We start from the raw sequence: 27,302 nt of genomic DNA, 5'->3' as shown, positions 1-27,302 counted from the left end.
TTTTGCACATGAGGAAATCACATAGGATGGGAGCTGTTTTGCATGTCAAGAAGTCACATGGCATGGGAGGCTATTGTTTCACATGCGATGGGACTGCAGCACATGGAAGTGGAAGGTTTTTGGACAGGAGGGAGCTACACATGGAAAAATAAGCCTGTACCGTCAGCCTGGAGATAGAGACAGGGTGGCACAGACAGACATGGAAGCCCTAGGAGGAGAGACTGTGCAGGCAATGTGTCCAGGGGACCTGGAGGATGAGGCCCACTTCCTGCTACACTGCAGCAAATAGGCACCTGTGAGGACTACTCACTTCCAGAGACTCCCTGCCCACACCCTGGATTTCTCCTCCACTGATGAGAAGAGGAGACTTTACATCCTAACCGTGCAAATAGCTGCCCGATATGTCACTACCTGCCACCAACTGAGAGGAACATGATACCCCACAGACTGTATGGATTGCATACCCATCACCCAGCCCCCTATACAGTCCCTTACATCCTCCACACCCTTATGGACTGTATACCCCAACCCCCATACCCTTCCTTTATTTCCACTACCACCCACCCACCTCCATGCTAATGCTAATGGGATGCTTTGGCAATATCTAAATGTATTTGGTCTTGCCAATAAAGTTTGATTTGGATTTGGATGTGGGTGCTGTTGTACTTGCTAGAGAAAAACAGTTACATGCCCAACAAAGAGAGGTGGCTACATATAGATAACCATGGAGAAGTGGTGGTGAGATATACTCCAAATCTATGAATTTGTTTATGACAGAAAGTCTACTGTAAAGTCCCGCATGTGCAATAAGTGATAAATTCCACACAACATCAGAGATGGTCTCTTTAGTCCGTGAAAGAATATAATGATTTATTTTCTGTGTGGCCAATGCTTAAAGGTCAGCCTTAATTATATTCTGGAAGACCCGACACACAAGTTGTTCTGTTGCTCTCAGTTCCCAGCCCACTGAACTCTTTCATCTCCTTAATTATGTAGAAATGATAGGCTCACTGTGTGGTCAGCTGCTTTGTAAACCACTAACGGCAATGGAAGAGACAGGAGGGGGTTGTAATTATATACTTCTGCCAGATACACCGATAGGAGGGAGAGCCACATTTGAGGCCAAAAGGACTCCGCAGTTCCAGGAATTTCTGGGCGAGTAAAGACAGTCATTAAAGTATAATGTCACTATTCTGGGGAGAAGAAATAAGAACATGGTTCATCAAAGATTGTAGAAAACTTAACGAAAGCGGTATACTTCTTTTTTTATCCTCCTTGTCTCAGCTGGTTGTCTGGGTTTATTTATTTAGAGGAAGTGGTGAGAAGGTGTACCTGCAAAGGAATAGCCTAGGACAGTGTTAGGGTAAGTGTCAAGCAGAATGGTAAGAGAGTTAAAGAGAGTCTGAAGCCTAATAAAGTACTTCTTTTTACTCTCTACTTATGTTCAGCAATATCAGCAGCCCTGAAACGCCGCAGTCCCGTGGTAGAATGATGCCTCTATACCCCCGAAATCCCCAGAGCAAAAATCAGGGAGCGCTTCCTGAAAGAGGCAGAACTTAGCGCTGTAGCTCTGCCTCTGCTGGAGTCAATTTCCACTGATCGCCGCCTCTCCTCGCCCCTCTCAATCTTCTTTCACAGAAAGGGCGGGCAGAGGTGGAGATCCGCATGGTGATTGACTTCAGTAGAGGCAGAGCTACAACGCTAAGCTCTGCCTCCCCAGGCAGCAAAAACTTTAAAAGTCGTGGATTTTTGCCACGGGATTTGGGAGGTATAGAGGTATCGTCCTGCCATGGGACTGCAAGATTTCAGGACTGCTGGTATTGCTAAACCTAAGTAGAAGGTAAAAAGAAGTATTTTATTTGGCTTCAGAGTCTCTTTAATGTTAGGCATATCTGAGGGAAGGTTAGTGTTAGGCATATAGGTAGGAAGGTTAGTATTAGGCGTGTCTGAGGGAAGGTTAGTGCTAGGCATATAGGTAGGAAGGTTAGTATTAGGCGTGTCTGAGGGAAGGTTAGTGTTAGGCATATAGGTAGGAAGGCTAGTATTAGGCGTATCTGAGGGAATGGTAGTGTTAGGCATATACTGTAAGCAGGGGTGGACTGCAAACTCATGGGGCCCCCAGGCAATAGGAGATTATGAGGCCCCATACAGCCGCAAGCCACACACCCCATCCTCAATCCCCACCCACACACAGCCCCACCCACACAACCTACACTTGTTACAAACCTTAAACACATGAAATGCAACAATCATTACCTCCGACACATGAAATGCAAGAACCATTAGCTCCCACTCATGAAATCTTTAGGTTGTTTGGGTGCTGGGTGGGAGGGAGGTTTTTTGGGTGCTGGGTGGGAGGGAGGATGTTTGAGTGCTGATTGGGTGGTTTGGGTGCTGGGTGGGCGTTTTGGGGCCTGGGTGGGAAGTTGGTTTGGGTGCTGGGTGGGTGCGGAGGGTCATTTGGGTGCTGGATAGGAGGGTGGTTTGGGTGCTGAGTGAGTAAAAGGGTGGTTTGGGTGCTGGGAGGGCAGTTTGGGTGCTGGAAGGGTGGTTTGAATTCTGGGAGGGTGGTTTGGGTGCTGGGTGGGTGGGAAGGTGGGTTGGGTGCATAGGAGGGTGGTTTGGGTACTGCTTGCTTTGGGTGGAAATTTTGAGTGCTGCTTGCTTTGGGTTCTGCTTGCTTTGAGTGGGAGTTTTGGGTGCTGCTTCCTTTGGGTGCTGCTTACTTTGGGTGGGAGGTTTGGGTGCTGGCTGTGGTGCTGGGGGGCCCCCCTCCCAGACCCTGCAGAGTTGCGAGCAGACTAGATGGATTGTCACAGATACTTACATGCTCCAGGGCAGGAGGTGCGGTCCTGGAACCTGGAGCACGTAAGTACTTAAAGTATCTGTGCCAACTGCCAACTAGCTCCACTCGCAACTCTGCTGGGCGGGGGCCCCGGCTGCACCACAGCCGGCACTCAAACCAAGCAGCACGGCACCCAAACCTACAGATCGGAGGGTGCTAGGGGCAGGTCCCCTACTGACCACGGGCCCTCGGTCCATGCTGAGTGCCCGAATGGTCAGTCTGCTCCTGACTGTAAGTAGGAAGTATTAGGCTAATCTGAGGGAAGGTTAGTGTTAGGCATATAAATAGGAACGTTATTATTATGGTGCTCATACACGATACAATAAAAACGTTAGATTTTCCCATTTATTCGACCTAAATTATTGAATCGAATGAAAGTTGAAAATATTTTTCTTTCGATCAAGAAATTCTAACGATTATCCCGATTTTTTCAAGAAAAATCTGATCGGAAATGTGGGAAAAATATTCGATCTAATGGGATAATCGAACAAAATTATCTAATAAAAAAAAATGAAATATTGTACAATGTATGGCCACCATTACGCATATAGTTAGGAAGTTTAGTGTTATAGGCGTATCTGAGGGAAGGTTAGTGTTATGGTGCCCATACATGGTACAATAAAAACTTTAAATTATCCCGTTTATTCAATCTAAATGATCGAATCAAATGAAATTTGAAAAAAAAAATTCGATCAAGAAATTTGAACGATTATCCAGTTTTTTTTCGAGAAAAATCAAATCGGACATGTTGAAAAAATCTAACGGAATAATCAAACTAAATTATCGAATTGAAAAAAAAAGAAAAATTGTATCATGTATGGCCACCTTTAGGCATATAGGTAGAATGGTTAGTGTTATGGTGCCCATACACGATACAATAAAAATGTTCGATTTTCCCATTTATTCAATCTAAATGATTAAATCGAATGAAAGTTGAAAATATATATTTTTTTTATCAAGAAATTCGAACAATTATCCTGTTTTTTCGAGAAAAATCTATCGGAAATGCGGGAAAAATCTTCCTATTTGATCTAATGGAATAATCAAACAAAATTATCTAATTGAAAAAAATGATACTACTGATACGCCTTTAGGCGTATCAGTAGGAAGTTTAGTGTTAGGCGTATCTGAAGGAAGGTTAGTGTTAGGCATATAGGTAGGAAGATTAGTGTTAGGCGTATCAGTAGGAAGTTTAGTGTTAGGCATGTTAGTAGGAAGGTTAATGTTAGGAGTATCTGTATAAAGGGTAATGTTAGGTGTATTGTTGAGCAGGTTAGTGTGAGAGAAAAGGTTATGGGGAGATCACAATTTAAGTTTGCTGCAAGCTATAAGGCACTCTATAGTATAATATCGGTAATACAATATTATCGTTATAATTACTATCGAGATCAGTTTGCACCAAACTCACTTGCATATATACTTTGTATTATTATTTAGTATTTATTTAGCACTGACATCTTCCGCAGCGCTGCTCAGAGTATATTGTCTTGTAACTTAACAGTTCCTCAGAGGAGCTCACAATCTAATCCCTACCATAGTCAAATGTCTATGTATGTATCGTGTAGTATATCTATCATAGTCTAGGGCCAATTAGGGGTAAGCCAATTAACCACTACGTCAGCGTGCTGCTAAATGAATGCAGCACTGACTTTGGTGTTTTTTTTTTTTTACTTTTAGCATAGTTTAAAATAGTTTAAAGGACAACAGTCTTTTCTAGCTGGCTTGAAGTCTATATGCATACGCTCCAATTATTCTGGAAACGTTTCCCATTGTTGATACATTTTGGCTCTCATCCTCCTCTTCTAATGCCAGAAAGCTTCTCTTTCACATAGATTAATGTTCTGCCCCATGATCCTGGACAGAGTCACACAGAGTTCCAAAGGTTCTCTGAATAACTGGTAGCTAATCTCACATAAGTAGACATCCCCGGGATGTAAAAATTGTGTAAAAAAAAGCCCTAATCTATACCTTTATGATGCTGAATCAGTGATACTTTAACCCCATTGTTAATTAATTTTTATGTATGAAGCTTCTGCTCTCTGCAGAGACATCTCATGTTATAAATTCATTGTGATGCAGCAATTATTTCTTTCTGTTTTTAACTTGAATGCCTTTAAAGGATACCCGAAGTGACATGTGACATGATGAGATTGACATGGGTATGTACAGTGCCAAGCACACAAATAACTATGCTGTGTTCATTTTTTCTTTCTCTACCTGAAAGAGTTAAATATCAGGTATGTAAGTGGCTCTTTCAGACAGAGAAAGAAAAAAAGGAACACAGCATAGTTATTTGTGTGCTTGGCACTGTACATACCCATGTCTATCTCATCATGTCACATGTCACTTCAGGTATCCTTTAACAGGCCAAGTCCACAACACGACTTTAGAAATAATTTGGGGAAAAAAAGCTTAAGTTGGCCATACATCTAGCAATGATGGGCAGATTCAACCAAGAGACAAATCTTTCTCTAATCAAATTTGATTAGAGAGAGATCTGTTGGAAGCCCATACACCACAGGATGATTCTCAGTCAATTTCATGCTGAAATCTCTTGGGAATTGGTGTTGTGATGGCACATCGCTGACAACCACGTGGGGCGTGAGTATCGACTGAGGGTGGAGCCCGGAGCCAGTAGTGGATACGGACAGGAGGTAATGTATACTGCACTGGGCATCAGGGGGGAAGAAGGTCGGGACACCAACATTGGACATTAGGGGGGACAGCGCTGGGGGTTTCATCACATTCATCGCTCGTCCTGGTATCCCTCACTGTTACCGCCGCGCACCCGATCAACCACTACGGCCCGACATCTTGCACCATGTCTAATCAACATGCTCGGCCTGAAATAGGTTGCATCGCTGATGATTAGGCATACATTTGGTGGTGCCCATTTTTTATTTAATTTAATAGAGGAACTCCAGTGAAAATGTAATAAAAAAGTCCTTCATTTTTACAATAATTATGTATAAATGATTTAGTCAGTGTTTGCCCATTGTAAAATCTTTCCTCTCCCTGATTTACATTCTGACATTTATCACATAGTGACATTTTTACTGCTGGCAGGTGATGTCAGTGGAAGTAGCTGCTGCTTGCTTGTTTGGCAGTTGGAAACAGCTGTAAGGTTTAGGTTTAGGTAGCTAGTGTGTGTGTGTGGGGGGAGTTAAGGGTTAGGCATTAGGTAGGTGGTTTGTGCAGGGGAAGGGGGGTTAAGGGTTAGGTATTAGGTAGGTAGTTTGTGTGTATGTGTGGGGGGGATTAGGGTTAGGTAGGTAGTCTGTGTGTGTGTGTGTGGGGGGGGGGGGGTCAAGATTTAGGTATTAGGTAGCTTGCTTGTGTGGTGGGGGTGTTAAGGGTTAGGCTTTAGGTAGGTAGTTTGTGCAGCGGGGAGGTGGAGTTGTTTAAGGGTTAGGTGTTTGGTAGGTAGATTTTGCTGGTGGGGTGGGCAGGGTTAGGCGTTAGGTAGGTAGTTTGTGGGGGAATGAAGGGTTAAGCATTGGGGGGAGGGCTCTGTGTGAGAGTAGGGCTAGGTTTGGCCATAGTAAAATATTGGTATTCAAAACACTGATATTTTACACTTTTATAGTACAACTAGTAGACCCAAGCCCGTTTAAAAACAGGCTCTAGGGTCTGTTTCTCGATGCCACCCCCGCCACACACTGTGCCCGCACCCGCCGCACACGTGCGCACACCCGCCACGTGCACACCCGCTGCACACCTGGCCGCCAGCTCACACGCACGCCCGGCTCCCTGGCCCAGTCCTCCTGTCTCTGTGAGGCTGGGTCCGTGCTGCGCACGTGCGCAGTAGCAAAAGGCATGGACCAGCTACACAGAGACAGCACATGCAGGGACACAGGGGTTTTATTATAGAGGATATCGGTATTTAATACTGATATTTTACTATCGGCTTTACTAGGCGCCCCAAATTCCAGGCGACTTTATGTAATGTACTGTATGTGACATCCTCACCTAAAGTCAAAATGAAACCTAATCCCTTCTCTTTATTTATTAATTCTGATATTCTAAAAATACCCCCCTCCTCAGCTGACCTCTGGCCTGTGTGGGGCCCAGTGGCACCAATTTGCTCTATTTTTTTTTTTTTTAAATTCTTCTTGCCTGACAGCCGCAATATCCTTTGTGTCTTTGCGTTCCGCTAGGTACATTCTATTATAACTGACCTTGGCAACTAAGCAGATAAATGTTAGCCCTACAATATTTAGTTTTAATTTATTTCCTTATCAGTTTAACAAAAGTTATTAAATTCTTGTCTGTTCAAATACACGTTGTTTACATTTCCATTGATGAATATCACTGAACTGAGGTGATAAAATATTTTTTTTTCTGCCATACTATGTACATGTCACTTATAAGTAAGCGGTTACACAATGACATGCATTCCACGGACTGCACTTTGCACACTTTGCAAATATTGGGACAAGTGTTTAAATTCTAATAGGCTAATGTTCAATCGGAGAGAAGGGACCCAACTAAAGGAGCAGAGTTCATGTTTGGCTATTTTGGTGGTTAGATTATAGATACAGTATGTAATCTATTCTACAAGCCCATGTTCGCACAACATTGTTTTTTATTATCCAATAGATTGGAGAAGTATCTCAGTTGGCAGTTTGTTAAAGTGAGTCTGAAGCTGTTTTAAAATAAAAAAAACAGATACTCACTAGAGATGGCCCAGCCTTGGAGAACTCATGGAGAAGCACATGATCAGTTTGATCAGCTGATAGATTTGGAAGGCTCTGATTTGCTGGTCACGATCATGTGTTAAACCAGGAAGTCATCACAGCAAATCAGAGGCTTACAAATCTATCAGCTGATCAAACTGATCATGAGCTTCTCCATGAGTTCTCCAAGGCTGGGCCATCTCTAATACTCACCTAAGGAGAGGGAAGGCTCTGGATCCTACAGAGCCCTCCCGTTTTCCTGCCAGTCTCCCGGTTCCCCCGCAGGCTCCTCTGTTTGAATCTCCTGCCGCGGGAGACGGGGGCTCTGTACTGCGCACGCAAGAGTGCACAAGAGAGGGCGCTCGCGCATGCGCAGTACAGAACGGCCCGTCTTCGGAAGCCCGAGTGCTTCCGAAGACTGCATTAGTCTCCCCAACCTGGAAGAGAGCAGTCCACGACTGAATGGTTGTGGACTGCTAACAGGGGATAACGGGAAGGCTCTATAGGACCCAGAACCTTCCATCTCCATAGGTGAGTGTATTTTTTTTTATTTAAAAAATGCTTCAGACTCTCTTTAACAGACAAGTATCACGAAAAATTGAAAAATTTAAAATACATGTAAACACATTCAAATAAAAAGCATGTTTCTTCCAGAGTAAAATAAGCCATACTTTACTTGTCTCCTCTGTTGCTGCCACTTACAGTAGTTAGAAGAAATGTGATGGAACTGACAGGTTTTGGACTAGTCTCAGTATTTTATTTATTCTTTACAAAAGCACTTCCTGGAAAGAATCTATACAGAAATTCAGTTGTCTCTGTGACACCAAAGGCTCGATTCAGTAAACGGTGCTAACCCAGTTAGCACGCCTAAAGGCTTTGGGCGTGCTAACTAGGGTGCTAAGTAGTTAGCACATGCAAACTACTTAGCACCGTAGTTAGCACATGCAAACTTAGCACTGTAGTTAGGACATGCAAACTACTACTTAGCACCGTGCTAACTAGGGTGCTAAGCTCCATGGTTAGATGCCCCTGGTCTTGATAATTATGATCTTGTAAAAGATAGAATATTTGGAAATTTAAATTCAATCTGAACTCTATATATTATGTGACGATCATTATATTATTGTTAACAATACCTCTCATCTTCCACAGTGATAATAGATGCTGAAGCTACTGTTGGAAAAGTTAGGAGGCGCACTGCTACACTGCATATTCTGTCATATGTTCCTTTTCTTTGTTGAATAAACACTAATTAAAAAAAAAAAAAAAAACTAGGGTGCTAAGTAGTTTACATGTGCTAACTACGGTGCTAAGTAGTTTGCATGTGCTAACTACTTAGCACGTGCAAAGCATGTTAGCACATGCAAAGTGGCTTTTCACTGGCGTGCTAACACTTAGCACCCTTTTCTGAATCAAGCCCCAAGAGTTCAAATTTCCCCAGGAAAGACAGTGAGTGAGGATAAAACATAAATTAGAGTTCTACTATCTTATTACAAAAAATATGTTTTTTGTCATAGCAGACCCATTTCTGTTTGAATCGTGTGTATGAGGGAGTATTTCAGAATAGGAAAAAAGGCAATTCCGTCCTTTGTTCATAGACGGATATGTCATTTTATTTTTAACCTCCTTGGCAGTTATCAGGAGTCAGGCTCAGGGTGGAATCAACAAGCCAGGAGCGACAACCACAAGCAGGACTTGTGGTAGTTGCTGGCAAGACAGTGCAGAGCATAGTGCAAAGCGGGCGTTTTCACTCACCTCCTGGGGGATCCAGACGCCGTCAGCCATTCTCCTTCCTGTTACATCCATCCATGCCACACAGAGGACGGAGGGAGAACTGCAGCGTTGAGTCCCACGGAGGAGGTGAGTCTGTGCTGGAGCTGCTGCAGATCTCTCTGCGCTGTGATTTTTTTTTCCAGGTTTTAGGGTCTAAAAGCCTGCAAAAAATTGTACCGCTTTTAGACCCAAACATCCGCAAAGAATCAGACCACCAGGGGATTTAAACAATGTCCAAATAATCCTAAAAAACTAAGAAGAAGAATAAACTTGATGAGGCCCTTCCTCTTTCCTAATTTATAAAAGATGTTTTATTTGTTGCATTCTCTGTCCCTGCAGGAAACCTTTTGTCAACTTCCTGTCATGACAGGAAGAACAGGAAGTTATGCCACATTATGGCACAAAAAAAAAAAAAAAAAACAAATAACACAGGTTCTAATCCTTTTCCAAGACTAAAATATTATTCTTTTCCAGGAGTATGGCTGTTAAGAAAGTATGGTCCGCACATTCCCTATAAAACAAAGCCTTTCATGTACAGCTTTTTCCTCCATGCGCAAACTTCATTCTAAAGGGCATGGGCTTATCATACCCTCACCTGGGCATTAGGGATACACTTGTTATGAAAAGTAACAAAGAAGAAGAAGTTCCTAGACAGCGCTAGTAGAATATCGGTAAAATTACTGTGCTAATTCCAATAATTAAATGTAAGTAAATACCTTTATTTTACAACAGCTAAACCATCAGAAAGAGGGACACTTAAAAGGAACCAGAGAGGAATGGAGCCTGGAAATGGATAGAGCTTTTATACATACCTGGGGCTTCTTCCAGCCCAGAAGCCTGGATCGCTCCCACGCCGCCATCCTCCGCTTCCTGGAACTGCCAGTACCGGGCCCATCACTTCCGGCGGACGCGGCCAATTGTCCGCATCACAGGGGCTCCCTCCATACCCGTACGCATGCGGCTGTGCAGTGGGCAGCCTCATGCGTACTCGTATAGAGGGATCTCCGTGTGATGCGTAGAATCGACTCACGGCAATGACGGGACCCGGTACCGGCGGATCCAGGCAGCAGAGGACGGCGGCGTGGGAGCGATCCGTGCATATGGGGCTGGAGGAAGCCCCAAATATGTATAAAACCTTTTTTTGAACCTCTCTGGTTCCCTTTAAGCCACACCCCTTCCACACCCCTAATTATGCCCCTAACTCACCTCTAATCATGCATTTTATAGTGATTTTATAATAAAAATATGTTGTTTTATAACTCAAACCACAGCTCTATCCTGGTTCATTTCCCTTCATATCAACATTTGAAAATAAGAAATATATCAATTGAAAAGATGGGGATAACGTTTATCAAGAGTCAGTTAAACACATTTTTTTCAGTAGAAAAATACACAGATTTACATAAATCTATACATCAGTCCTGAAAGAGGGACAAATGAGAGTGAAAGCTGGACAGGGGGATTGGGTTCCCAAAGAGGGACTGTCCCTCCAAAAGAGGGACAGTTGGGAGCTCAGCTATGCAGTTTTTGCTTACCGCTGATAGTCACCTGGCTTTTTTAGTAATATTTTGTGACAGCTAGCATCCACCAGGCCCCTAGACTCTCTCCAGGCCCTAGGCAGCTGCCTAGGGCTGCCTTGTGGATGATCCAGCTCTGGAGCTAAGCACTCAATCAGCATGCTTTCCCTTTTATTACTGCAATAATAATTATACAAATATAATGATTACTATTCAGGACAATATATTTATTTGACCCCTGGCCTGCACAGCGATTGCAATTGGCAGTTCCGCACATGCACTATACAGTCAAATAATAACGTTTGACAGCAGGTTATTCATAGCAGGTCCCCCGGTCCACGAGCTCTGCAAACACCCAGGTCTAATTACCGCATTACGTAAGGTGCTGCTCGCTACATATCACTTGTCATAAAAACCTGTATCACTATAAATACTGCCATCCAAGCTGTGATGGCTGATTTATTAGCTGTGATGGAAAGGGTAATTCAAGCGGTTACTACTCTGGCACGGTTATTGCAACACACGGCCATGTGATACGCTGAAGGCTTTCAGTCAGTCCAGCAGTAACTGTTTACCTGCATGATCAGGGAGCAGTAACCTTTGGTGCCTTCTAGTAATTTGCTGAGCAAGGGGTGTGAGCTGCAAAGCAGACAGAAGCTACAAGAGATTTTCTACGCTCTGAATTTTAGCTAGTGGGACTCTGTTTCTTCCAAGGAAAGACAGTGTTTGTCCTGGAAAGGTATGTACTGTACATTCCTTATACTCTTACACACTATCAGGGTGTCTCAAAATTATTATGTTATGCAACTCCTTTCTGACAGCTGAGCTGAAAATCTGCCATGTACCTTTAAGGCGGCCATACATCAGTAACTTGGCTACCGATTGACTGATTCAATGATTATAATTGAATTGGATGAAAATCGACGACACCAAGTGCATGCACGATCGACTATGCTTGATCGATTGACATGCTGCAAGATGTAGGACCAACTTGCTTGATCGATTGCACGGCGATAACAGTGTGTTATATCAGGACAAGTGACAAACACAAAAAAACCCCGACGCTGCCCCCCTATTGTGCAAAGTGCCCCCCTGGTGCAATATACATTACCTGTCCATGTCCGCTGCTGGCTCCTTTATCCATACATGCGCCCCATGTGGTTGCCGGCAGACACGTGAGCGCGTGTGTGACAAAGGACTGTGCCCGGAGCCAGCGGCGGACACGGACAGGTATTGTATAGTGCACTGGGCACTGGGTGGGCACACGTTGGGCCAACCAGGTGGTGGATGGGGTGTCACAAGGCCGAATGAAGATCAATTTCATTATGAAATTGATCGGTAATCAGCCTGTGGTGCATGGGCAGCTAACCGATCTATATCTTATCAGATTCGATCAGAGAAATACGTTTCTTGATTGAGTCTGCACATCATCGCTAGATATATGGCTACTCTTAGACACTCTGAGGCCTGGAACCCACTTCAAATCGCAAATCACTATCGCAATCGCTAAAATTTTTAATGAGTGTTTTGTAAGCGATTTCTTGAGCGTTTTCTGGCGATTTTAAAAAGTGTACGCTATTTGACAGCGATTCTGTAGCAATTTGCGATTAGCATTTTTAATTCTGATTGGTCCTTTCAATGTATCATCATTTTATTTACAGTTTGCATTAATTTAAAATCGCTCTCAAATCCCTCTGTATAGCGATTTATGAGCGATTACGCCAGCGTTTATATACTTTACATTGCAGAAATGCAAACACTAACGCCACCAAAATGCTGCATGTCCTGCGATAGCAATTTTGCTCATCACAATCACTCCAGTGGAATTTGGCCCATCCATTAACATTAGCTGAGCGTTTAGGAAAATCGTTAGCTTTTGATTTGCTCCCTAAACGCTCAAAAAATCACTCTAGTGGGTTCCAGCCCTGAGGCCTCTTTTCCACGAACAGTTGAACTGTGTGCTCAGCAAGCAGTTGCCAGGCAGCAGTAAGCAGTTACTAGGCAGCAGCAAGCAGCTGCCAGGCAGCAGCAAGCAGTTGAAAGAGTTTGAGAGGCATTTCAGTGCTTATCAACTGTCCGTGGAAAAGAGGCCTTAGGCTGGGTGCACACATAACAGAGTGTGAAAGGTCGCGTTTTTTGTCGTGTGTGTGTGGGGAGTGGGGTGTGTGTGCGTTTTTAGTGCGTTTTAGTGCATTCGCATTTTTTTCCGCATATAGGCTTGCATACACAAAATGCATATGCGTTTTGTATGTGTTTTCAATATGTTTTTATATTGCGTTTTATGCAAATCACTAGGAAGACAACAGGAAGCGGAAATGTAAATACATCACAACACAGTTTGTTTTTTGTTTTTTTTTTTTAAATGCATATAAAACGCATACAAAATGCAATGTATTGCGTTCCCATTGACTTTTATTATGTGCGTTTTTGATGCATTTTTGAATATTAGTTAACAAAATCAGTGTTTTTCAAAATGCACGCATAAAAAAAACCCTTAGACACTGGGTGCTAATTAATTCTGGTTTCTATGCAAATAATGAACATGTGCTACTCACCATTATCATTTTATGCACTGAGCCAAGTAAATGGCTCTTCGTGTGAAATTTGTTTGGGCCAATTTTAAGCTGCATACAGTTGGCATCTGAAATGAGAGGGTTACAGAGGCTGACATATTTATTTACTTTTAAACAATATTATTATTATTAGTATTATCATTATCATTATTAATTTATATAGTGCCAGCATCTTCCATGGCGCTGTACAACAGCACACAGCAGGGTATAACAATACAAAGAATGGTGGGTTACCACCCAGTAGTGAACAAATCAACTACAGAGTTTAAACAGGGGTGGGAGGTATACAAATACATTACACAGCATTGTGAGACAAAAGACAAAAGGGGAGGAGAACCCTGGCCAAAAGGCCTTACAGTCTAAAGGTTTCAGGGATAGGACAGTAGGTAAAGGGAAGCTGTGTATGAGATGGTAGAAATAGTGGTCAGTGGCCGAAGTGTCCTAGGTAGGAGAGTATACTTGCCTAAAGAGGTGAGTTTTCAGACTATGCCTAAAAATCGTAAGTGTGGGTGAGTGGCGGATGTGTTGAGGGAGGGTGTTCCAGTGGAGGGGATAGGATCAAGAGAAGTCTTGAAAGGCGGAGTGAGAAGAGGAGATCAAAGAAGAAAGGAAAATATTGTTAGTAGAGCAGAGATTGCGTGTAGTATGGTATGTGGAAATAACTTTATTTAGATAAGAAAGAGCTAGGTTGTAAAGAGCTTTGTAGGCGAGAATTGTATCCTTTGTGTAACTGGAAGCCAGTAAAGGGACTGACAGAGGGGCATTGGGCTGGAGAAGCAGGAGGAGAGGTGGATGAGTCGTGCAGTAGAGTTCATGATGGGCTGTAGCGGGCTAAACTGTTAGCAGGGAGGCCGCAGAGCAGAGAGTTGCTAGTCTAGTCGAGAAATAATCAGGGCATGCACCAGAAGTTTGTCCTGTGTGAGAAAAGCGCAGAGGCAGGAGATTTTTTTTTAGGTGGAGTCAACAAGAGAAGGATAGTTTGTCAATGTGTGGTTTGAATGAGAGACTTGAGTCCAGTGTTACACCTAGGCAGCGAGCCTGGGGGACAGGCATTGTTGAAGAGCTATCAACAGAAATAGTGATGTCAGATAGGGGTATTGAATTGGGGGAAAGGGGGGGGGGGTTGTCCTATGCAAGATTGGGACTGTGCATACAAATTTAAATTATCTCATAATATTACATAATTATTTTTGCATTCTCTTAGCACAAGCATCTTCCATGTTACTATTGGGTCATTTTAATTAAGATAGCCATGAGCCTCAATCCACTATGCTTGCCACAAAAAAAAATGTGTTTAACTGACTCTAAACTTTATTCCCATCATTTCATTTGATCGTTTTCCTTATCTTTAACATTTGAAAGTAAAAAGAGTGTGGTTTAAAGGGACCCTAAACAAATCCAGTGTGGTTTAAAGGGACCATGAACAGAAAGTAAAAATGGAATCTGAACTTACCTGGAGCTTTCTCCAGCCTCCCCCCCCCCCTATAACCCTCCCACCCCATAGCCCGTGAGATCCCTTGGCAATCCTCTGGGTCCCCTCAATTCCCCCACTGGCGGCTCTGTTCGGGAGTTGTGCACAACTGCACTGCGCGGCTCGTTCATGTCCCAGCTCGATCAAGTCTCCATCGCCATTAAGTTTTTTGCATAAGCGCGGTTCATTCTTTCGAGAACTGTGCATGCGCAGAACACTCACGGCAATGTGCGCATGGACAGGCCGCGCATGCACAATTGCGCGTGACTCCAGGCTAAGTTACGCACTACTGGAGCCACCTGCAAGAGAACAGAGGTGACCCAGAGGAAGCAGAGGGACTTTGTGGACTACAGGGGCTGGAGGACACCCCAGGTAAGTTAAGATTGTCGGACGTATCAACAGGAATGCTACCTTAAACTGCAGTATAGTAAAACAACCACAAGATGTCACTGTGTGTAAAATGTGATGGTAATCTTTATGAGATTATTATTTCCTGTATTCACTCTGTATTCTCTCTGTTCTAAGCAAGCTGCACCTCCTGATGGTTGTGGGTTATGATTTTAGCTCTGCATGTTTTTCTTAAATAAAGAGATCTAACTGGGTGTCTATCTGCATGTAATGAACATCTAAGCTCCAACATGGATTCCATTTTTATTGTCTGTTTATAGCCACTTTAACCACTTGCCGACCACTCCACGCCGATTGGCGAGAATGCGGCTGCTCCCTCAGGACCGCATAACGCCAATTGGTATCAAGTCCTGGGGGCGTTTTTTTCAGGAGATCGCTCCGCTCTGTCATCAGTCTCCCATCAGCGATCGCCTCTAGGAGACTGTTAGATGGCGAAACCACCGTTAATTTACAATGTACAGCGCTGCACTGGGAACAGCCATGTCACTCGGCTGTCCCCTACAGAGGATCAGGAGCGATCGGCCCTCACAGGCTGATGCCTATGACAGCTGATCGTGGTGATTGGCTGGTGGGGGGCAAAAAATAGACAAATTAATAAAAAAAACAACAACAAATAAAAAATAACGAACAGGGCAGCAGCCATCAGAGCCCACCAACAGAAAGCTCTGTTGGTGGGCAGCAAAGGGGGGGGGGTCACTTGTGTGCTGAGTTGGAAGGCCCTGCAGCGAGCCCTTAACTACTAGCCGAACACTCCACGCCAAGTGGCGTGAACGCGGCGGCAGCCCCCAGGACCACCCCAAGCTGATTGGCATGAACAGCCTTCTAGCAGGAGAGCGCGAGCATCTCAGCTTGGGAGGCGGAGCTCCGCTCCGCCTTCAGTCTCCTAGCGGAGACTGTTAGACGGTCAAACCGCCGTCTCCCCTGGGGGACACAGAAGCGGTCAGCAGTGATAGGCTGAAGCCTATCACAGCCGATCGCTGTGATAGTCTCACTGGGGGAGGGAGGGAAAATTCTTAAAGAAATAGGTCAATTTGTTACAAAAAAAAAATACACACACAAAAATAAACATTGTGGGAGCAATCAGACCCCACCAACAGAGAGCTCTGTTGGTGGGGAGAAAAATGGGGGGAGGTGTCACTTGTGTGCTGAGTTGTGCTCCCCTGGCCTGCAGCGAGCCCTTAAAGCTGCAGTGGCCCAATTGAAGAAAAATGGCCTGGTCTTTAGGGGGGTTTAAAAACGCGGTCCTCAAGTGGTTAAATAGCCTAGTCACTAGGGGGTGGGGGGGAGGAGCCTGTGGTCCTTAAGTGGTTAAATAATAAAACATCTTTTGCTTCTGAATTCTTGGTGATATGAATGGCGAGGTGTGAGTCAGGGGCGGGGTTACAGGTCTGGAAAGGGTGTGTCTTAAAGCGTCCTTCTTTCTTATCTCAAAATATTGGGAGTTATAGGTTAGGTAGAAAACGTACATTTCTGGACATGGCCTTGTGTGCACTTGCTGTCCAGAAGGCTAAACTGGGTCTTCTTCAAGCACAATCATATTTGACATTATAGCTCAGACATTATTACTCTGTAAGACAGAAAATGGATTTTTTATATATAATACATTTAGTTTGCTGTGGACATTTTCTTCATTTCAGGTCTGGTTAGTGTTGCTCATCATGATGAATTCAGCTGCTCATACATCACCGGTAACAGCGTTAGAAAGTCTCGCGTCGGAGCTGGGATGCAGCATGGAAGACGAGAAACTGGCGCTTCACTTAGACAATGAAGATGAATTAAAACATCTTAAGCAATGTTTTCACATTCCGAAGAAAAAGGATTTGCCGACCAGTAAGACACTTTATTTTATTTTTTGCAACGTTTGGCTCTGATCCTGCATTGTTTTATCATAACATGAAAAGTAATCCTACAGCAAATATTCCACAGTGCTTCAATCGAAATTCTACTTTCACTAAAAGGCAACTGAATACATTTTAAACGGCCATAAACACATATTGTGCTGCAAAACCCTTTTTGATACTTAAAGGACACCTAAAGTGAGAGGGATACAGAAGCTGACATATTTATTTTCTTTTAAACTATGCTCATTGCCCGGCTGTCTTGCTGATCCTCTGCCCCTAATGCTGGGAACACATGATGCAATTTCCCGTTCCGATCGATGGGTAATCTGCCAGGAAGAAGTTGTATCTGATGAACATGTCCAAACTGCTCCTGATCGATAAAGGAATCGATTTTCCGATGATAACTTTGCAAAATCGATCCCTTTAGCAATGAAATACAGATCGGGCAGGTCAGAAATAATCATTTGATTCCCATTGATTGTCCCGGAAGTTGCTTCGTGTGTTCTTTTAGCCATAGTGCCAGTTCAATGGCAAAGTCGAGGTCTGAGGCACTCAGGACTCGGCTATGAACCTGTTCAGAAAGTTCCATCTTGCTCCATGATGATGCTGAAAGTCCTAGAAAGTCCTACCAGTTAGAAAGGTGAAATCAAGACCATGGATGCTAGGACTGGAGAGGATCTGGAGAAGCAGTGGATTGTTCACCAAGTCAAAAGCTGAGGAAAGATCGAGTAATAAAGTATGCAACAGTAGCCTTTAGATTTAGCAGTTAATAAGTCACAGGTTGCTTTGATGAGAGCTGTTTCAGTGGAGTAATAACGTCAGAAACACGATTGGAGAGATAGTCATGCTGGAATTGCTTGATAGGTAGAGCACTAAAGGTAGCCATACATCTAGCGATTTGGCTGTACGATCGACTATTGAATTGGATCATTTTATAGAATCGAGAGGGAATCGAGTGTGCTCCAGAATTCCCAATCAAAGAAAAGTGGCTGAGATCTTGTCAAATTGATCAGCTCAGTCGATCGAGCAGGATGCAAGATATCGGTCGATTGCACAGGAATCAGCTACAGTTTACATGACATTCGATCGACTCAATTTTTGCTTTCAGAGCATGGAGACACACCATCGGTCAAATCGAATGTGAAGATGAATTGCATAGGATATCGTTTGTAGTGTGTGGTTTACTAGTCAATCGACTTTCGATCAACCATACTGAAGTCGATTCCGTAATAAAGTCAATCGCTTTATTGATTGAATCAGAATCGCTAGATGTATGGCAACCTTTAGGCCTATATGCAATTCACTTTTTCTCGTAAGTTTTCTCCTAGGTGATATTTTCACACCAGGGTCTTGATTCAATAAACCGTGCTAATTCATAGCACGGCCACGTTAGCATTTTTGCAAATTTTCCGCACGCATTTGCAAATTTTTGCACGCAATTGCAGGTGCAAATTCACTTTTGCGCACGAAAACATGAAAGCGCGTGCAAAACACTAGCACGGCCAAGCTATGAGTTAGCACGGTTTACTGAATCAAGTCCCTTATCATAAAATGCCCTTTAACCTCCCTGGCGGTATTGACGGATATACACGTCAACACAATGGGTTCGCTTCACTACAGCATGATAACTCAGTTATCACGTGTAAAGGCTTTGCACGTGCTAACTCGAGTGTTAAGGCTTTGCACATGCTAACTCGAGTGTTAAGGCTTTGCACATGCTAACTCGAGTGTTAAGGCTTTGCACGTGCAAACTTGGGTGCTAAGTAGATTGCATGTGCAAAGCGGCTTTTCACTGCCTTGCTAACACTTAGCACCCTTTAGTGAATAGAGCCCAAAACATGCTGTGAACAGTATTGATGTGCATACACGTTAGGATTCTCCTGCACTGACCCTTGCTTGACACATTTTGGCAAGTTACAGGAAGAAAAAGTTCTGAAAATTAATTAGATCACTTTTTGCACAGAAATCCTGGGGGAATTGAACGACAGGAGGTTAAACCACCAGCAAGCAGGAAAATACATAAAAAAAAAATTGATAATACTTTTAGTCAACTTTTCTGTATTTTTTTTAATTGTAAAATGCTGAAAAGTTATTTTAAAGAAAAGATTTAAATTATCTCCTAGGAGATATCTCAGGGGAAAAAGTTAATTACATCAGGGCCTAAAGGCTCATACACATGTCCCAACAATCTGCCCAACAACCTTCTGAAATTGGTCTGTTGGAAGACAGTTGAGCAATGAGCATGTGTACGGCTGGCCAGGGGTGGGCGGGGTAGGACAAGTGCCCCTGGGCGCTGACCCCCTAGGGCGCCCAGCCGCTCATTGTTTTATTTTTTTAATCGCCTCTCTCTCCAAGTCATCATAGATTTAGCAGCAGGACTTGTGCTGTAGTTGCCTGGCAACGAGCACACAGCACTTCTTGTGACGAGTGTGGCCCAATCACTGCTGAGTGGGTGGGAGTAAGCTCAGCACGTCACTATGGGGGGTGGGACTGGCGACCGCAGCCTGCACTTTTCGAACAGATGTGCAGGGAGAGTAGAATGATCATTGCTGCTGCTACATGTGAGCTCTTGAACCGAAGACAGTCATTCACAACATGAGCCCGGAGTACAGCTTCTGCCGGAGATGGCAATGCACAGCTGATCTCATCTCAGACGAACCCTGCCTGTGGTGAGGACAAAGCTAATTTAAAGCGGATCCGAGATGAAAAACTAACTATAACAAGTAACTTGTCTATATATCTTATCTAAAGTTTAGATCGTTTACACAGCAAATCTAGCTGCAAACAGCTTTAATAGAATATGATTATTTATTCCTGTGATACAATGACAGCAGCCATGTTGTTTGTAAACATTAAACACAGGCAAGCTTATCTGCATCTTCAGCAAAAAAAAACCTAATCCCCCCTCCTCCTACAACCTCCCCTCTGCCTCTGAAATCTCTGGCTAGTAATACCTCCCCTTCTCCTGCCCAGACTTAGCTCCCATGAGCCCTTGCTACTGTCTGAAAGTGCCTTGGCTCTCTAAAAACCTGTGGGCGTGGCTTGTTTAGTTTATAGGGAATTAGATTATTAAAACAAAAAAGTGTTTGACTTGAGGAATGCCCTATAAACAATAGGAAAGGAACACAATTATGCAATGTGTAAAAGTTCATCTCGGATCCACTTTAAGGGACATCACCTGCAGGGTCGGATTACGGAGGAGGTCAGGTGAGAGAGGCAAAACCTTGAGCTGTTGCAGATTGTTATCATCCCTGGCCTGCTGGCTTTGATCCTTATCTTGTGAAGGCAGCATTGCTCAAATCATCCTGCAGCTGCTCTTCACACTTGTGTTTGACTCACAGCACAGCCTGTTTGTGTGACTTTCATGTGAATACTGCATAGCCAACATTGCTTTCCCTGGGAGGTCATTAACCATGTATTTGCTGCTCTGAATTGCTGAACTTCGAGCAGATTAACTTCCCAGCAGTTTTCAATTGAAAAAGCACTTTCTTGTTTGCTGGTGGCTTATAGTAAATCTGAAGCAGGGGATTTAAAAAAATATACTGTATATATACATGCTTGGGGCTTCCTCCAGACCCCTCCAGGCTGATCTCTCCCTTGCTGTCCTCCTCCGCCACCCTGGATTGTCTGCAATTGCCCCAGGAAAGCCCCTGGTTTGGGGAGTTCTGCGCATGTACGGCCGGACTACGCCTGTGCTGACTGCAAGACTTTCCGGGGCCAATTGTGGATGATCCAGGTGGCAGAGGGTGGTGTAAAGAGCTGTATGATCCACAAGGCAAACCTAGGGCCTGGAGAGAGTCTAGGGCCAGGTGTAAGGCTGGATGCATGCAAGCAAGCTCCCACCAAATCTAACTACTGTATATAAGCCAGGTGGCCATCAGTGAAGGGCAAACGTGTTATCTTACCTAGGACCCCATTTCATAGTAATCCTTTTCTGATTGCTTATGGTAGCACTGCCACTGACATCTTCTGCAGCACTTTACAGAGTACATAGTCTCGTCACTGACTGTCATCAGAGGAGCTCACAATCTAATCCTGTCATAGTCTAATGTCCTACCATATTATTATTTATTTGTATAGCACTGACATCTTCTGCAGCACTTTACAGAGTACATAGTCATGTCACTCACTGTCCTCAGAGGAGCTCACAATCTAACCCTACCATAGTCATAGTCTAATGTCCTACCATATTATTATAGATTTATATAACACTGACATATTCTGCAGCACATTACAGAGTACATAGTCATGTCACTCACTATCCTCAGAGGAGCGCACAATCTAATCCTGCCATAGTCATAGTCCAATGTTCTACCATATTATTATTATGTATTTATATAGCACTGACATCTACGCTTTACACTCTACATGTACACTTTACAGAGTACCCACGCACCCTTTTTTGGCGCAGCACTACACGCGCCGCAAGTTTCTCTTTAGAGGGAACATTCATAGTCTTTGTCCCCGGGTGCTGAAAGCCTTAGCTACGCCTCTGCGGCTGGCAAACAACCAGACGACCAAATAACAACAGGTTATTTGACAGATCCAACTGGATCAACCTGCCCAACTATCATGCAGGTTGGAATGTGTGTACAAGTCTTTTGAACAGCTTTGTTGTTTTTTAATGGAGACATGTTGTGAAGTTTTGTCAGCAGTCCAATTTTTATGCAAGCACGCTCTTTATTGAGATATTTGTCTCCACAAGAGAAAAGCCGAAGATTGTTCCGGGGGCCACTCAGGGTCCACCTTTATCACATACCCTCGAAACAAATGTCGGCTTTTATCTTGTGGCGAAAAATAGCTCAATAGAGTGTGCTTGCATAAAAATTGGACTACTGATATACCTAATTTATGTTGATGCTAAGTGGCTTTGCCTATGCCACTGTATCAGGCACCTGGATTTATTTGATGGAGTGAAGACCCACCCACCACCCATTTAACTATGTTGTGCAGTTCGTCATTTAGCTTGCCCAAATAGTATTTAAAAGAGTTGGTTGTTTAGTTGGTTGTGTGTACGTACTTGTCGTTTAAACAACTTGCCTGTGGTTTATGTTGGACGTGTGTATGAGCCGTAAAGAGAAACCATGACCAAGGTTTGAACTTCATCCCAATCAGTAGATGATACCACTTTCCCATGAGAAATCTTTTCCTTTTCACAACCGGATCATCAGGGGGCTCTGTATGGTTGATATTTTGTTGAAACCGATCCCACAGTGTGATGTCAGGACCATGGTGCTGACATTACACTGTGGGAGCCTTGTTGCATTGTGGGAAATAACAGCTGTTTCCAACCGCCAAAAAAAGCAAGCAGCAGCTACTTCCACTGACATCACCTGCCAGCACGAAAAATGTCACCATATGATAAATGTCATAATGTAAATCGGGGAGAGGAAATATTTTACAATGGGCAAACACTTACATAGTTACATAGTTATTTTGGTTGAAAAAAGACATACGTCCATCAAGTTCAAAAGTACAACACCAGCCTCCTCCCTCACATATCCCTGTTGATCCAGAGGAAGGCGAAAAAAACCCTTACAAGGCATGGTCCAATTAGCCCCAAAAAGGGGAAAAATTCCTTCCCGACTCCAGATGGCAATCAGATAACATCCCTGGATCAACATCACTGGGCATTACCTAGTAATTGTAGCCATGGATGTCTTTCAACGCAAGGAAAGCATCTAAGCCCCCTTTAAATGCAGGTATAGAGTTTGCCATAAAGACTTCCTGTGGCAATGCATTCCACATCTTAATCACTCTTACTGTAAAGAACCCTTTCCTAAATAAATGGCTAAAACGTTTTTACTCCATGCCCAGATCATGTCCTCTAGTCCTCTGAGAAGGCCTAGGGGCAAAAAGCTCATCCGCCAAGCTTTTATATTGCCCTCTGATGTATTTATACATGTTAATTAGATCCCCTCTAAGGCGTCTTTTCTCTAGACTAAATAAACTCAGTTTATTTAACCTTTCTTGGTAAGTGAGACCTTCCATCCCATGTATCAATTTTGTTGCTCGTCTCTGCACCTGCTCTAAAACTGCAATATCTTTTTTGTAATGTGGTGCCCAGAACTGAATTCCATATTCCAGATGTGGCCTTACTAGAGAGTTAAACAGGGGCAATATTATGCTAGCATCTCAAGATTTTATTTCCCTTTTAATGCATCCCAAAATTTTGTTAGCTTTAGCTGCAGCGGCTTGGCATTGAGTACGATTATTTAACTTGTTGTCGATGAGTACTCCTAAGTCCTTCTCCAAGTTTGATGTCCCCAACTGTATCCCATTTATTTTGTATGGTGCTAGACCATTGGTATGACTAAAATGCATGACTTTACATTTGTCAACATTGAATTTCATTTGCCATGTATGTGCCCATATAGCCATCCTATCCAGATCCTGTTGCAATATGACACTATCTTCCTGAGAGTTGTTGATTCCTCCCAATTTTGTATCATCTGCAAAAATAGCAACATTGCTCACTACTGCATCTACTAGGTCATTAATAAAAATAAATTGAAGAGCACTGTACCCAGTACAGACCCCTGGGGGACCCCACTGCTAACAGTCTCCCATTTTGAGTACGATCCATTGACCACAACTCTTTGTTTTCTGTCCATTAGCCAGTTCCCTATCCATGCACACAGACTCTTCCCCAGTCCTTGCATCCTCAACTTTTGCACCAGACTTCTGTGGGGAACAGTGTCGAAGGCCTTTGCAAAGTCCAAGTATATCACATCTACAGCAACACTGACTGAATCATTTATTTAATTATTGTAAAAATGAAGCACTTTTGTTCATTACATTATTTTCACCTATTATTTTTCAAGTATTAATGAATATGTTGTACAAGAGGTCTAGAAAAGAAGGGGAAAACAGAGACAAGCTACTAGTTGGGGTGAACAGTAGTATTATATGAATAATTAGGAATGTGCTGAAATTCATGGTTCCCCATAAAATGAAAACGGAAAAGTCATTTGTAGTAACATTAAAATACAAAATGGTTTGTGTTTAGATGATAAGAGTTCGGGCAATATATACATTTTTTTTCTTTTTTAACTACTGTAGTTATACTTTTGATAAAGTGCTTTAGAATTACAACGGTACATTGTATGATTTCCTTTTAATAAGAAACCTGGCTTGTATAAAGCTGACTGTAGTGTAGGCAATTAGTATTAGTGGAAAGCAGAAGCACTTACCAACCCCAGTGTAAGCTCTGACCATCTGAACTGTGCTTCCTTTATAATACACAGGATATTATGGCCCCCCTGCTGTAATGTATGAGGATAATAGGATTTACAGAGGAGTTCAGTGACCATAAAAATACATGAGATCACACACCAAAGGTGGAGGTAAAGGTCAGAGAGATGAATTCACATAGTCGTTATAATTCCCTACAGGGGGGTTTATTAATATCTATAATACACTCAAACTAACACACAGACTGGAAGACAGTGATGGCCTCAGACTACATCCACTGATATCCAGGCCATGGAATATCCAAAAATAGCATAAGGATGATTCAACTAGACACCTTTTTGTGCTCTAGAAGACATTTTGACGCTCTAAAGCCAGCCATGCAATGGGTATAGACAAGAAAATAACGTTTATATTGCGCTCATAGCATTTGAGCTTCAGCCACTAAGGTGCGCTGCATAACTGGCCCGTAACGCAACGTATGGTGGTGTTGAAGTTGGACATCAGATTGAGCCGCATTATGAGGCTCTTGGTGCTATCCTGGGAAGTCCGGATCTTTTCAATGATTCACATGATTCAAATCGGATCATTGAAAAGATCTGGATCTTTGAACCGAATCTTTGAATCATTTTACTAGGGAAGCAGGGGTGCAGCAGAGTGAGAGGTGCAGGAGAATGAGGGCACATTTAGGGTGCTAATGGAGAAGGGAGAGATGCAGCAGGAAGATTATGCTTGTGCACAGAAGCTGCAGTTCCTGTTTCTTCCAGACATCCACTGTGAACCGAATCCTTCATTGTGATGATCCGGATGATCCGACTCACAAAAAAGATCCAAAGATCCGAATTGTTTACGATCTGGACACTACAGTGCAGTGAATATTAATTAGCCATGTGGCTAGGAACAATAGCGGACTCTCCCCTTACTGAGCATGTGCAAACAGTCTAACGCAGCTAAAACCACATATAAGGCACAGCATGCTGTACTCTCATAGAACGTGCAGCGTTACACTGTAACGCAACATGGGCACTGTGAACAGCCCATTGATTTTTCATTACTGTGCGTTGGGCTGCGTTACAGGCTGCTCTAACGTGCGCCTGTAACGTCCCACTGTGAAAGCAGCCTTAAAGAACAATGTTATGATCTTTCAATTGCTCTTAATAGCCATCAAAAAACATTATTTATTGCAAATGATGAGCACAAATTTTACATAATAGGATTTTTGCATTGTAATTCACAATTATGATGTGAAACCGCAATGCAGAGATTTTGGGAAAAATCATAATTAATTTCATATGTAAGCGTAATCAGGAACCATGATTTTGCATAATTTATGCATAAACCTGTGCTGACTTTAGCGGTTAATCGCAGAGCTCCCTAACATGCTATTGTCATTAAAATAATTTTTCAAAAAGACCTTGTAGTTTTGGAGTTCATCAATTTTGAAAAAGCAAAGGAAAAATAGTTTTTAAATTGTCATTGTTACGTTTTTTGAAAACGATCTTGAAAATGCAAATGAAAAATGTTTTTTTTAACTGTATTTTCACACTTCAAAAACCATTTTTCCTTTGCATTTTTAAAATTGATTTTCTCAAAAACTACAAGTTCTTTTTGATTTTTTTGAACTTGTACTCACTATTCCCCTTAACATAGATAGCAATTTTGTGAGGAAAACATGTATGGGGGCTTCGCTATTCACCACTAATGTTGGCATCAAATTATTCAAAATTATGAATGGATTACGTGAAATCAATATAATGTCCAGATCGTAATTACGTATGGCAGTAATTGCGTAAGATTATGCAAAATTAATTGTAATTATAATTAGCAGATTACGGTCATCACTAGTATTTATTGATTGTTTCCCTTCACGCCACGCACTGCTACTGTTTTCATTGACTTATGCTGGGAATACACGGATCAGATATGATCAGAGAGAGAATGAGAGATCTGTCTCATGGTTGGTCAATCTGCCCATTCATCGACTGAGGTATGGGCACCTTTATGCAAGCTATACAGGAGATGACTACTGCTCTCTTCAGACAGCGATTTTAGAATCTGTATTAATCGATGGGGAATTGAGTTTCAGAAACCAAATTTCATCTGTAGTTAAATCTTCCTACTTTCAGCTAAATAACATTGCAAAGATTAAACATCTGATTCCCCCAGAGGATCTTCCAACCCTAGTCCACGCCTTCATCACATCACGGCTGGACTACTGCAATGCCCTTTATGCTGGCCTCCCCAAAAAGCACCTGTGTCACCTGCAATTAGTGCAGAATGCTGCTGCCAGATTGTTAACAAACCAGCCTCGCCACTGTCACATTACGCCGATCCTTCGCTCACTGCACTGGCTACCAGTAGAATGGAGAATACTCTTCAAGATTGGACTGCTGACATTCAAATCCCTGCACAATCTGGGCCCTGGATAAATGAAGGACTTGCTGAAGCTGCACCACACCTCTCACAACCTCAGATCAGCAAGTTCTATAAACTTGGTCACTCCCAGAGTGCTCCTCAAAAAATCTGGAGACAGAGCCTTCTGCCATGCTGCCCCTACTCTTTGGAACTCCCTGCCACACCCAGTAAAGACAGCACCATCCCTGGAGCTATTCAAATCCAGACTGAAAAGCTACCTGTTTAGCCTGGCATTTCCAGACTTATAAAATTCTTCCTCTGTACCGCGATGGTCTGAGCCATGCTTATGCCATTTGAGTCCTATGGGAGAAAAGCACTTTACAAATGTTATTTGCTGCTGCTGTTGTTGTTGTAAACAATTATATGTAAAAATGGGATTCAACATACTGAAAGATGTGCAATGCTACTTCTGTTACTTCAGATCCACACTAATTACACTCCGGTAACAGATCTCCTTTCTTACTAGTAAGGACTGAGGCTTGGAACCCTTTCATATTGTGCCTGGTGAATTTCCCCCTTCTCCTGTGTTCTTCCCTTGATAGGTATAAATTGAGTAGCTGCTATAGATTCTTTTCATCTGGTACTTTGTTAC

At 43.0% G+C, this 27,302-nt stretch overlaps 1 protein-coding gene across 1 annotated transcript in view; it reads left to right on the top strand.

Moving 5' to 3' along the window:
• Window positions 1-11,447: 11,447 nt before the first annotated feature.
• KYNU (kynureninase) overlaps window positions 11,448-27,302 on the top strand; it is a 137,067-nt gene continuing 121,212 nt past the window's right edge. The window contains exons 1-2 of the mRNA XM_068247079.1: window positions 11,448-11,550; window positions 16,901-17,093. Coding sequence (XP_068103180.1) covers window positions 16,922-17,093 — 172 coding nt within the window. The 5' untranslated portion in view covers window positions 11,448-11,550; window positions 16,901-16,921. The remainder of the gene's footprint in view (window positions 11,551-16,900; window positions 17,094-27,302) is intronic.

The sequence above is a fragment of the Hyperolius riggenbachi genome, chromosome 7 (genome assembly GCF_040937935.1).
Source record: "Hyperolius riggenbachi isolate aHypRig1 chromosome 7, aHypRig1.pri, whole genome shotgun sequence".
NCBI classification, from domain to species: Eukaryota; Metazoa; Chordata; class Amphibia; order Anura; family Hyperoliidae; genus Hyperolius; species Hyperolius riggenbachi.
Note: the sequence above shows the minus strand (reverse complement) of the source record. Positions and strands in the feature narration are given on the sequence as shown.